Genomic DNA, 14,551 nt, shown 5'->3' on the forward strand with positions numbered 1-14,551 from the left:
TTGGACTTCGCTGTAACCAAAGGCATATCTAATTTATGACCACAGTCCTAGCATCATAACTATCAGCACTCATGCAATATGTAAAAAAAACACCTAAACTATGTAGTAGAGGAACTGACTGGCAATTGTTTCAAGATATTCGAGATGAAAAAATCAGTCTTAATCACCACACAAAAAATGAGAAAGAAATAGAAGAGGCCGTACAATACATAACACATAATATTTCCGGTGTGCCCCATAAATAGCTACTCCCGAGAGTCATAAAAGGGAACAAAACAAAATAAACATACCACTTCACATTAGGCAATCAATTCATAGGCAACAATCATAAGCATCCCTCGTAAAAGAAAAACTGATAGAGCATGGGCACAATCTAACCCTGAAAAATCTGAAGCTTTGTAAGTTCAACAAAACAAAAACGATAAAATCGTGAGTTCCTCAAGGTAGCGTAGTAATTGGCCATTCCTTTATCTAATTTTTATTGCAGATCTACCACAAACTGACAATATTATAACAGCTACATTTGCAGATAATACTGCAATAATAACCTCAGACGTGGACCCAAAAATGCTACGACCAACATAAAGATATATTTATATAACTTGTCGAAACCTGTCTGAATTGAAAATAAAAATAATGCCTTTATCTATATATTTATATGCTTTATAGACGAAAAACAATTGATAGAGTAAGAAACGACCTACCATTAGAACGTTTGCAAGAACTCGGTTTAGGTGGAAAAGACATCAAATTACTAAAAAACTTACACTGGAACCAAAACGCCAGAGTTAGGATCGAAGGTGCCACATCCGCAGAAGTAGAAATTAGGAGGGGAGTTAGACAGGGATCTGTCATGTCGCCTCTACTGTTTAATATTTACTCCGAGTTTCTATTTACAGAGGCACTGGAGGATTCCAAGGATGGAGTCAAGATGAATGGCGTAAAAATCAGTCTTGATTGCGGATTCCGACTTGGGTCTACAATGACTCATGGACAAGACCAACTCGACCTGTGAGTAATTTGGTATGAAAATAAACATTAAAAAAACCAAAGTCATGTCAATCCGAAAAAACCAAAACGTACCTCAACCTTGCACAATAAATGGGCACATTTTAGAACAGGTTAATAGATTTAAGTACTTGGGATGTTGAAACGATGGCAGCCTAAATCCTGATCTAGAAATAAGATCGAGAATAGAAGGGACCACAAAATCTTTCGAAATAATCAAAAAAACTGCATTGTGATTCTCGAATAAAACTCGAAATTCGACTACGTTTATCCAAATGCTACGTCTAGTCGACTCTTCTCTGTGCAGTTGAGACATGGGCCCTTAAAACATCAACCGTAAATAAATTGGAGACCTTTGAAATGTGGATCTGCCGGAGAATTCTCAAAATTTCGTGGACATCGCACACCTCAAACGACGAAGTGTTGCATACAATAGGTAAGGAAAGAGAACTTTTTAACACAGTGAAAGTTAGAAAAACATCATATCTAGGCCACATACTGAGAAATAATAAGTACCAATATGCTAAACTTATAGTGAAAGAAAAGATCGAGGGAAAGAGGGGACTAGGAAGGAAAAGACTATCGTGGCTCAGAAACATCCGACAGAGGACAGGCTAAATTTTGAACCGCTTAAGACAGAGAAGAGTTTGCAATTGTAGTAGCCACCGTCCATTGAGGTGACGACACTGTAAGAAAGAGTGGACCCGACGAGAGCATCTGAGAAGCTGCAATACCACCTGTATATCTTTATAAATGGCTACATAAATGGAAAATAAGTGTTAATACCGATAAATCTGTCCAAATAACATTTACTACAAGAAGAAGCAGACCACCTGAAGTTACCATAAATAACAACCCTATCCCTTTAAAAACTATGGTAAAATACCATGGACTCCACTCGGATGAGAAACTGACATGGAAAACATACATGAAAGCAAAAAGAAGCCAACTTAACCTGAAAATAAAAATATATACTGGCTACTCCATAGGAAGTCCAAATTATCACTTTAAAACAAACTGACCATGTACATACAGGGTGTCCCAGACTAATTTATTGACGCTATATCTCTTATACGCCAGTCAATGAGAGCAAGAACAGGATATTACCTCCGAATTCTATCCTACAACCTACAACCCCTAGCTTTAAATTTTGTAATAGCACCCTGCACACTTTTTTATAATTTTGGAGGTGGTTTTCCATCGTCTATTCAACAAAGTTTTAAAAATAAAATTTGTTCGTAATTAATCAAGGAAATATCAGTTTATTTTTGAAATTAAAACACAATCAGTTTTTTTTTTGTTAAATTAACCAAAAAAGCCTTAAAGCTTAAGAAACAATAAAAATAAATGTAATAAAAATTACATGAAAAAAATAAATCAACAAACCAATTTTAATGTTATTTACATTAGACGTTCGAATTTTAGTTTACCTGCTGCTACGCACATTTGGAATATCCAAAACTAAAAAATAACCGCAAAAGTTGTTCAAATATTGTGACTTTATTATAAGAATATATATTAATGTATGTAATTTTGAAAACCAAAAGATAGTGTTTTACAAAAACTAAATACCAAAAATTTAACAAAACAATTTTCAGTTTACTAGTTTTATCTCTTTTTATCTCACAACTTAATATGTTTTCCATCTTTTGCGTTATTTTGCCGGTTATTAGCGCGAGCATCACTATAAACTATTTACTTATTACAATACTCTAAATGTTAGTGTGGAACAAATTTGCAATTAAATAAATAAAAAAAGGTAATAATGTAATCTTTCATTCTGCGTTTAAATTTTCCAAAATACTTATTAGTTTTATCAGGATTCGAAAAAAAAATAATGCATTTAAAAAGCGTTGGCCCGAAATTTTGCGCCTACGCTCTTAGTATCAGAATAAAAGGTTTATTAAATAAAAATGTCTATCTACTATGCAATTTTAAGTCAAAATAAGTTTATCCTTACCTCGAATATTAAAAATAATAGTCCCTGAAGTAAGAACACCAAGCTTGTTTGATTACACCAACAGCGATAACAACGGTCTGCACTTGTTTAAAGCTTAATACAATATGTTGAAATATCAAACTTCTTTGTTAAAAGGGCATACAAAATTTTTGCTGACAAGAATTTTGACTAACTAACTATTAAGTATAACAGTTTCATTATATTTAATATAATGAACAATAGGTTTCGTTAATGCAAAATTTGTCGGCATTTATGACACAAATATAACTACGAGTTAATCACAAAACATATTGTGTTACCTTTCGGTAAGTTATCTGTGATAAAAGAAATTTAAAAAATTCTTTAATCAATTGCAAAGCTGACAACACACAAAATTTACAGTTTTAAATAATAGGTACACTTTCGTATTTTACACTAAAGATAAAGTCTATATTTTGATGCTATTTTATTTATGTAAATAAATTGTAATATTAGTCCAACAATAAATTTCTCGTCATTTAATAAGTCAAAATGAATATTAGTTGAATTTAATATGTTGCATCTGGTGCACACAATGAAAAGACGCTTACAAAGATCTGAAACAAGCGTCTAGCCCATATATTATAATGAAAACGTGGGTTAGACTATTTAGTATTTTTACAAATTTGTATTTTCATATTATTTGACGAATGTGGTTTAGAAATTAGTTCACAGAAACCGCCATAACCATGGATGTGGCTTATACCATTTATGCTTACTGTAGTGTGCATTATAGTAGGGGAGGAAAGTATGCTAAATTTGCAGTTACTCGAGGGTTATGGGGACCTATTGGGTTGTAAAGATTAGGTGCTAAAACAAAAAAAAATTAAGTAAAGTTTATTATAGTCCGTAAAATAATATACAGTATGTGTCTGAAACCTATAACATTATTTTCAGTAATTTTAATTCTAATAACTCTTTTATTATTAATTTTACGAAAAAAGTGATTAGTAATAAAAAGTTCTGCATGGTCTAAAACACTCTAAAACCTAAAATACAACAATCTTATATCAATTTTATACGAGGTATGTCAAAAAAGATAAATTTAGATCAAATGTAAAGTACCTTTATAGTTCAAAATATTTCAGTTAGAAGGATGTAATTACAAACTAAAACATGGTTTTTAATTCTTAATAACTTTTCATAATAACAATTTTCGATATTGTGAAAAATAAAGGTATTTTACTCTTGAGCCAAATTCATATATTTTTACATACCTCGTATAAAATTATAGAGTACTATACTATACTACTCGTACTAGAATATGCTTGTAAATAACTTAACTGGGAAGAGCGAGGCCTGAATATTGCCGGTAGAAGATTAACAAATTTGAAATTCGCAGACGACATAGTTTTGTTCTCTGACAACCTCAAGGAGATATGTACCATGCTACATGAACTTTAGTTAGTGTATGCCAGTGTAGGTGTCTCAAAATAAACATCTCCAAAACAAAATTCATGACAAACCTAGTACCTAGCGGAAATATCAATATTGGAGACAACGAAGTAGAGCTAGTGGAAAAATACATATACCTTGGACATGAAATAAAGATCACAAGAGACAACCAAACATGCGAACTACGAAGAAGAATAAACCTACCATGGGCAGCCTATGAAAAACTCAAAGACATCTTTAAAAGCGATATACCAATTTCTCTAAAACGTAAAACATTTGACCAATTTGTGTTGCCTATGATGACTTATGGTGACGAAACTTTGACATTGACAGCTACAACTTCTAAAATGCTGCTAATAGCCCAGAGGAAAATGAAAAGCTCAATGCTGAGTATATCGCTTCGTGACCGAGTTAGAAATGAAGACTTAAGGCGAAGAACAGAAGTTACCGATGTAATTTCCCGAAATGCCACCCTGAAATGGAACTGGGCCGGACACGTCGCCCGAATCAGTGATGGGGGTGGACGAAGAGATTACTTGAGGGCAGGCCGAGATTAGACAAAAGAAGTAGAGGAAGATGACCTACGCTTCAGTCCAGATGAGCTCAAGAAAATGTCAAGAAATTGGATGGAAAGTGCTCAAAATAGAGCACAATGGACAAAAATGAGGGAGGCCTATGTCCAGCAGTGAACGAAAAGGGCTGGATGATTATGATCATGATGATACGTACTATCGAAATATATCGGTATCCGATTTTGTTGCTAACCGTAGAACTTGCAAATGCATTAGTTTATCCCACCCGACCTGTTCCGCGCTATAGGTGTCTCTGTTATATGTTAAATAAATAAATTACTCGTACATATTATTTGGTACTAAAATAATTTAGGGACCACGTACCATCGAACTATACCGCTATCTGATTTTATTGCTCATTGTTTTAGTGTACAAGTGTTTCGTTGTGCGTCTAATGAGAAGCTGGCCCCGCCCCTGGTAAACGGTTTGAGCAACAAAATTCGGACTAGAGCAACTAATTAGCACATAAATAGCACTAAATTTATCACAAAAAAAATCAATAAGTTTGAACTTTTTTCGGTGTGGGTGGGTGCAGCTTGCATTAACCTGCACCCCCACTTTCAACGCGATTTCCTGGTAAACGGTTTGAGCAACAAAATTTGGAATAGAGCAAGTAATTAGCACATAAATAGCACTAAATTTATCACAAAAAAAATCAAGAAGTTTGAGCTTTTTTCGGTGTGGGTGGGTGCAGCTTGCCATTAACCTGCACCGCCCCATTTTCAACGCGATTTCCTGGTAAACGGGTTGAGCAACAAAATTCGAAATAGAGCAACTAATTAGCACATAAATAGCATTAAATTTTTTAACAAAAAAATCAAGCAGTTTGAGCTTTTTTTCGGTGTGGGTGGGTGCAGCTTGCCATTAAGCTGGACCCCCACCTTTGAACGCGATTTCCTGGTAAACGGTTTGAGCAACAAAATTCCGAATAGAGCAACTAATTAGCACATAAATAGCACTAAATTTATCACCAAAAAAATCAAGAAGTTTGAGCTTTTTTCGGTGTGGGTGGTGCAGCTTTACATTAACCTGCACCCCCCCACTTTCAACGCGATTTCCTGGTAAACGGTTTGAGCAACAAAATTTGGATTAGAGCAACTAATTAGCACATAAATTGCACTAAATTTTTCACCAAAAGAATCAAGAAGTTTGAGCTTTTTTCGGTGTGAGTGGGTGCAGCTTGCCATTAAGCTGGACCCCCACTTTGAACGCGATTTCCTGGTAAACGGTTTGAGCAACAAAATTCGGAATAGAGCAACTAATTAGCACATAAATAGCACTAAATTTATCACCAAAAAAATCAAGAAGTTTGAGCTATTTTCGGTGTGGGTGGGTGCAGCTTGCCATTAACCTGCACCCCCCACTTTCAACGCGATTTCCTGGTAAACGGTTTGAGCAACAAAATTTGGATTAGAGCAACTAATTAGCACATAAATTGCACTAAATTTTTCACACCAAAAGAATCAAGAAGTTTGAGCTTTTTTCGGTGTGAGTGGGTGCAGCTTGCCATTAAGCTGGACCCCCACTTTGAACGCGATTTCCTGGTAAACGGTTTGAGCAACAAAATTCGGAATAGAGCAACTAATTAGCACATAAATAGCACTAAATTTATCACCAAAAAAATCAAGAAGTTTGAGCTTTTTTCGGTGTGGGTGGGTGCAGCTTGCCATTAACCTGCACCCCCCACTTTCAACGCGATTTCCTGGTAAACGGTTTGAGCAACAAATTTCGGAATAGAGCAACTAATTAGCACATAAATAGCACTAAATTTATCACCAAAAAAAATCAAGAAATTTGAGCTTTTTTCGGTGTGGGTGGGTGCAGCTTGCCATTAACCTGCACCCCCCCACTTTCAACGCGATTTCCTGGTAAACGGTTTGAGCAACAAAATTCGGAATAGAGCAACTAATTAGCACATAAATAGCACTAAATTTATCACCAAAAAAAATCAAGAAGTTTGAGCTTTTTTCGGTGTGGGTGGGTGCAGCTTTACATTAACCTGCACCCCCCCACTTTCAACGCGATTTCCTGGTAAACGGTTTGAGCAACAAAATTCGGAATAGAGCAACTAATTAGCACATAAATAGCACTAAATTTATCACCAAAAAAAATCAAGAAGTTTGAGCTTTTTTCGGTGTGGGTGGGTGCAGCTTTACATTAACCTGCACCCCCCCACTTTCAACGCGATTTCCTGGTAAACGGTTTGAGCAACAAAATTCGGAATAGAGCAACTAATTAGCACATAAATAGCACTAAATTTATCACCAAAAAAATCAAGAAGTTTGAGCTTTTTTCGGTGTGGGTGGGTGCAGCTTTACATTAACCTGCACCCCCCCACTTTCAACGCGATTTCCTGGTAAACGGTTTGAGCAACAAAATTCGGAATAGAGCAACTAATTAGCACATAAATAGCACTAAATTTTTTGCCTAGTCCGAACTTTATTCGAGATGGTGGGGGGTGCAGCTTAATATGGGTGATAAAAGCACCATATTTTGGAATATTTATACTTGATGAACCTTTATTGGTATTAAAATCTCCTGAATTAATTAAGGATGTTTTAATAAAGGACTCTGCCATTTTCTGTAACCGAAGACCAGCTATCCCTACACATCCTCTATTGGCACAAGCAGTATTCTTTCTAAAAAATCCAGAGTGGAAACAAGTTAGAACAAAACTATCACCTGTTTTTACTTCTGCTATGTTAAAGAGCTTATACCGTAACTACTTAATCGAAGTATGTAATTCCATGACGAGATTCCTGAACAAAAACAAAGAAATAATTGATGGCAAAAGAGTCGGTGAACTCTTTACGTCAGAACTATTATTTAAATTCGTTTATGGGGTGAATTCGCATAGTTTCGAAGACAAAACTTCTGAGATAGAATCAGTTGTAGAGAAAATGGGTACATTTACTTTCAGAAATGCACTTATTCAAAACCTATACTTTATCAAACCATCATGGGCAACCACTTTAAAACTTGATTTCATATCGGAAAGCTTAATGAAGTTTTTTGAAGGTGTTTTTAAACAAGGAATGAAAGCGAGGAAGGATTATAATGGTAAACCTCAAATTTTTGTTGATTTTGCTAACAAATCTCAAAGAAAAAGAAAGTGGAAAGCAAGATATCTTAGGTAAGTTTTTATTTATATTTCGGTAACTAACATTCATCATCCATACACCAGCATCCATAATTTGACCTGGCGGTGGCAGTGCTGTCTCTAGAAAACTGACAAACTAGCCGTTAACGCAACTAACCGACAACGGAAATTTAGTGCAATACCCAGGACTGCGCCGTCCACGTGTGCAATGTGTGCGGCGCCACTAGAGTTTTTACAAAAGTTTTAGTCGGATTAAAATAACACTTACCCATTTTTTTCAGCTTCTACCAAACGTTGGAATATCATAAAACAATACTTTACAAGTCTGGTTTTAAAGCATTTATCTAATATACGCTGGTCAAGCAGAATTGATGCTTTAAAGCCATTATACAAAAATTTTTCAGAAATTTATTATGCTATATGTAATAAACGCATTAGGATAAAAGTCGTGATCGAAATTATCAAGATCTCGCAGAAAAAATTTTTGCAAACCATTTTCTTGGGAATTAAATAAGCTACAACTTCATATTTAAACATTTCTTCGTATCTCTGATGTTAATCTTTCTATTCCGAAGAAAAAGGCATTTTTTACCAAATTACAAAAATTCTTTATTTTCTCTTAACTCCATTTTTTTTAAAAACTAATCATTCTAAGTCGATCAAACTTCTAGAACCTATTAATATTATACAAATAAAGAAGACCAAATTAGGTCAATGACTAATTTTAATTAGGGTGGTGATTAATAGGTTGCTTCCGACCACTTTTTCGCTGAAAAAAATGGGGACTGACATTCTTTTCATTATAATAAGTAACTTAATTTTTGAGCTACAAAATTTTTTTGTATTTTTGGTGGTATATATTTATAATTGCTTTAAATTTGTTTGAACAATTTATCCTCGAAAATCGCGTAGTTTTTCTGTCTTTTGACTTCGAAACTACAATATTGAGCATTTGACGAAGAAGAGCAAACATAATAAAGTATAACTCGATTACTATTGGTCTTAAAGAAAATTTTAAAAAATCGTTTTGTTTATTTTTTCGAAAGGTACATTTTTGTTAAGTAAAGTTGTTTTGATAAAACGAAAATTTTTTGAGTTATTTCCAGAAAACTGATTAAAAACCTTGATTTTTTCTATTTAAAACTAACTCTTTTGATAGCGAATAAATCGAAAACGATTAATTGTATCAAAAAAATGTATAGAATATATTTTGCTTAGAATGAATATTTTTACCAATTTTTGCGGTCAAAATATAATAAGAAACTTCCACCCACAAGATGGGGTGGCAACCACCCCCATGGTAAAAGCGCCTTTCGGTATCATATATATTTTGATCCTTGGACTATCCAATACTTATCCTCGCATTTTCAAGCAAATCGATCCATTCTGTAAAAATTGCGAGATTTTGTCCTCTTGCTTCATTAATTGGACTGATTATTTTATCCAGAAATGTTGGTTCCTAAGAAGATAGAGCACGTAATCATTCAGATCAATACTGGATTTCATTGTTTCCACCTTTGTTTCCACCTGTATTTAATGTACATCTCCTCTATATGGACAATGCTTGTGCAGAAAAATCCATTATGAGTGGGGGTTGTGTGTGGCATACATGTATATCTCTCACACCTTGCACACAAACTACATAACCTGCGCTCTCTCTCTCCACTCTTCTTCATTAAGTGCCGTCACTCAATCGGAGGTTGGATATCATCATCACTATTTTCACTCTATCAACCGCTGCTCTGAAGAGCTCTATGCAACTGTATTTAAAATAGTCCCTTAAATTTTTCAACCATTTAGTCATACTCTTCCTATACTCCTTCCTGCTCTTATCGTTCCATGTAGGTATTATCAATTTTAGCATTCCAGATAGCTGTTCCCTCTTTACGTGTTCCAGATATTGTAACTTTTTATTTATATTGTGTTATATTATTTCGTATTATTTGCCCATTTTTTCTATTTCTATACTAATCCTTATTTCCTTATTTCCATTAGTTGATTATTATTTTCTGAAATCCAGGCTCCCAGATATTTGTATGTATTAACTCTTTCTATCGGTACATTTTCTAGATACATAATATGTTTGTTTTCTTGGTTATTATCATATATTTAGTCTGTTTTATATCATTTTTAGTCTATACTTTTCACAAACCCTGTTTGTTTTGTTTAGTAGTAAGTAGATGGAATTGTTCAGCAGAGCTTGTCATAATCACGGTGTCATCTGAATATTTAATGTTCTAAATAGTTCTTTCATTACTTATTATTACTTCACTTTCAAATAGTAATGCTTCTTCAAAGATGATTAATGATAATTCAGCCTCCGAGATATTGAACCGGATTGTATGTAGTCTTAGCGCGGTGTAAAAAAAACTTATATTTATTAGTATTCAGTATTAGTATTTAGTATCAGCATTTAGTATAATTTGTCTAATTCCCTATTTGTAAATTCATTTAAGTTGGTTAGAACCCTAAATAAAGAGTATACCTGCTGATTAATTTAATGTTTGCACTTCCTTTTTCGTATTTTTTTTGCTTTTATTTATCAGTATCTACCTATGTATGTAAGTCCGTGCGTAAGTATTGTATGTGCGCACATGTACATAATGTTGTTTTGTATTTAACATTGTAGCAAATAGTAAATTATTATCTAATGCGGCTGAATTGATCAAGCAATCTAAAGTCAGTAAGAAAGAAAAATAATGACAATTCAACGTAAATTTATTTAACTTAGGATGGGGACGTGGACAGTCATACGAGGAACGTTGAAAAAACGTCTGATCTAAAAAGGATTGACTAGTTCACAGTACAACGGAACAGTGCGACAACAGGGACGTGCGATGTGTGCCGTCTATTGCTCTACGGCACGTGCTGTCCACGTCCCGTCGTAAGATAAATCAGCTTTAATTGTGAATCTGGTATCTCCTTCTTTAAGTTCCATCTTCTATCGAAGGTTGGAAATCACCATGGCAATGCGGACCCTGTTGGCTGTCTCTCTAAGTAACTCTGCACTACTGCATTCGAACCATTCTCGTAAGTTCTTAAGCCGGAATGTTCTTCGTCTTCCCACATTTCGCTTTCCTCGGATTTTGCCTTGCATAATAAGTTGTAATAATGAGTATTTTTGCCGTCTCATCACCTGTCCCAAGTACTCAAGTTTTCGTCTTTTGATAGTTAGTATTATTTCCGGTTGATTTTCTATCCTTCTAGTTATTTCCATGTTCGACATTCTTTTAATCCATGATATTCGTAGGATTCTTCTGTAACACCAAAATTCAAAAGCGGCCAACTTATTCAAATGGACTTGTTTCAATGTCCACGCTTCCAAGCTCTAAAGAAGAGTAGAGAACACGTAACATAGAAGCATCCTTAGGCGTAGTTCTAACCTTATATCCCGACAACAAAGAAACTTTTTAAGTTTAATGAATGATGCACGTGCTATTTCAATACGTGTCTTAATTTCTTTGGTTTGGTCTACATTTGATGTTATCCATAAATCTCGTATACAAAAAAATAATAAATGAGTAAATTTATACCTTATTTTTAGAATTAGAAACGTCCATCTCAACTGCAATATCGTTTTTATTAGCTGGTAAAGATACAATGAACACGGTAATTGGTTTCACTTTATATGAAATTGCCATGAATGAATCTACACAAACTAAATTAAGAAAAGAAATCGAAGAGAATGTAAATAAATTTGGTGGTATATCATATGAGGGAGTACACGAAAACAAGTATCTAGAAATGTGCATCAAAGGTAAGTGTTTTTCAATATTACACCTTTTTAGCCGGGTGGTGGTTGGTTTTACAAGTTTCTGCTTGACATCGTCTCTGCTTTTCATGTTTTTCCATAAAGTGTCCTTTTCCATCTAGTCTTACGTCCATAAAAACTTTTGATGATGATGTACTCCATGATCCTATTATATTTTTCGTAGGGTCAATTTTAGGTAGGGAACTGCTACAGATCGACAAACGTCTAGTAAAGTACTATTAGACTTGCTGTCTTGTGTGTGGAGAAGACATCACTTTAGTACTGCCATAGCAATAAGGTAGAATTCCGCACCAAGCGACTTAGACAGGAGACCGCGACAGGCGACAGATAGGTCGCGATAGACGATAGTTGGTCGCTGGTCTCGGTCGCGGGCTGCAGAACTACCCTGATATAATTGCATTGAGAGCAGTCGTGGGGAGACCTCGCCTATCTGTCGCCTGTCGCGGTCTCCTGTCTTGGTCGCTTGGTGCGGAATTCTACCTTAATTGTGTGAGTATAGGCCAACACCACTTCTTTGCTTCTCATTTTCCAACAAACCAGTCTCGTTGATCCACGCCTCTAATGTTCCTAGTAAATCATCATCGGCTTCAGCTTCATCGTTAAAGAATCAGGTTCCGGCAATAAAATTGGGACCATTTATTTTATCTTCTAATTTCTTTTCTATTTTTACATTTATTATCCAGATTAATATTCGTTAATATACATATTGGTAACTTTCGTGAGATAGTTTCTCCCAAATATAATTAAATACAAAACGTTTTATACAAATCGCATTAATAGGCCTGAATCCCGCTTACCAAAAAGTTGATTAATAGCATACTTAAAATTTATTAATAGCTTAACGGACTCTAGTCGGACAAACTTTGATGTACGGGAACACTGGAACAGGGGAAGTTTTAATTGTGGAACAGGTTTTAATTTAACCTGATTCACGTCTATAAACAAATTTAAAATTTAACAAACTACAACAATTTCTGCACCAATTCACTTAGAACTCAATACAAAAATGTAACATATTTTTATATCCCATGATATCGAATACATACCAGTGACGTATGCATAGGACAGTAAAATAAATTTTATATTGATGAATGAACAATTAGAATAAATAAAGAACAATTTATTATTGCGCCCCAAAAATGTAAGTAAGTACAGATCGTGTTTTCTTAATGTTTGATAAAGGAGAGTGCACTAATCAAATAGTTGGTATTCTTACATTTGGATTATGTCCCTTGAAAATTGTACTCTATTTACAATTTTAAGATCCTGAGAAATACATGGGACATGCATTTCGAGGTACGTCTGGTGCAATTATGGCGAACAGTGTCATGACAATATATAGATCAAATCTAACAACAAGTAGTATGGAAATCGGCAGCTGTAGCGACTGTTACGTTTATTCCGGTTGGTGGATGGCGGAATTAATTTAATCCTAGAAATAAATGTTACACAACGAACGGTAAATATTTTATTTATTGTGGTAACGAAAATGTGTTTCGCTTAAGACACTCGGAAGAATGGTCGATGGTTAGTGAGAGCGTTGGTTGTGGTCCGACGCGTTTGCCTGCTGAGCTGTTACTGAATAGAAAAACTACAACGATTACTGTTATCTTTCTTCCCTCTGACCAGATGACTGAGCAACAAATCATTTATTAGGTCTGGTGTATACTTTCGCAGTTACAACAAAAAACACTCTCGAATGCATAGTGAGTTGTTGACACAAACGACTGATATGGTAACTAATTTACGTGGGTGAGAAAAGCAGATGGTGGACAGGGTAAAGCCATGCCTCTCTTGACATTTGTATTTGAATTTGCATTTCGAATGACTAACGTCGTTTCGATTTTGAGAAAAATAATAAAAAAATAAGAAAATAAAATTAGCAGAAATAGTAATTAGAGCGTAATGCTATACGTTGAAGAGGGTATTACTAATAAGAAGATTGTTTCAAACATTATTTGGAGCGCCATTAATGGAACTACAACCTCATTGGCTTCTGAGATCATCAGTCGAATTAATTTGAACAGCATTTCCTCTGATTTAAAAAACTAAGTATAAATATTTTAAACAATACCAACAGTTGACACAGTTACTGTACCTAATTTTTAACATTGAATAAAGATTTTCAAACATTTGTTAGTAATATTTTGTTCATATTTTATTTATTTGAAGTTACACATCCTGTCAGAATAGATCAATATTTTGATATTGTCTTGGTAACTTCAAAATACGTGAGTTTTAGAAAGTTGAATTTAAACACGTTGAGGCGTACTTTAAATAAGTAAAATGGGGTACCAATAAAAATATATTTTTAGTCTCGTATTTAAAACAACCTATAATTTTTTTCAGAGACAATGAGAAAATATCCTCCTATACCGTTTCTGGATAGAGTGCCTACCTCTGATTACAAATTTGAGGGTACGGATTTGGTAGTGAAAAAGGATATGACTGTAATAATACCATTCTTTGCACTTCATAGGGATGAAAATTATTTTCCTAATCCTGAACTGTATAATCCAGAACGATTTGAAAACGATATGGCATCAGAAGGTCTAATTTACATTCCGTTTGGAGCAGGTCCCAGAATTTGTATAGGTATAATTTATTAATGTTGTTAATTGGCAAGGTTATGGAATAACTCTATCACGTTCTCTGCCACGTTGGTTCTATGCAAACCATGTTTTAAATGTTATTGGACTGCTGTCTCATATTAATGTGCAATATTT

General features: G+C 34.4%; 1 protein-coding gene across 2 annotated transcripts in view; it reads left to right on the plus strand.

Annotated features, from left to right (window-relative positions):
* Positions 1 to 14,551, plus strand: part of LOC114338933 (cytochrome P450 6k1-like) — a 135,465-nt gene that overhangs the window by 116,210 nt on the left and 4,704 nt on the right. The window contains exons 1-3 of one of the 2 annotated variants that reach the window (XM_050659366.1): positions 7,426 to 8,086; positions 11,598 to 11,810; positions 14,175 to 14,420. In XM_050659366.1, coding sequence (XP_050515323.1) covers positions 8,011 to 8,086; positions 11,598 to 11,810; positions 14,175 to 14,420 — 535 coding nt within the window. In that variant the 5' untranslated portion in view covers positions 7,426 to 8,010. Of the gene's footprint in view, positions 1 to 7,425; positions 8,087 to 11,597; positions 11,811 to 14,174; positions 14,421 to 14,551 lie in introns of those variants that run through there. The other variant, XM_050659367.1, reaches the window with a different exon arrangement.

Source organism: Diabrotica virgifera, chromosome 8, assembly GCF_917563875.1.
Source record: "Diabrotica virgifera virgifera chromosome 8, PGI_DIABVI_V3a".
NCBI classification, from domain to species: Eukaryota; Metazoa; Arthropoda; class Insecta; order Coleoptera; family Chrysomelidae; genus Diabrotica; species Diabrotica virgifera.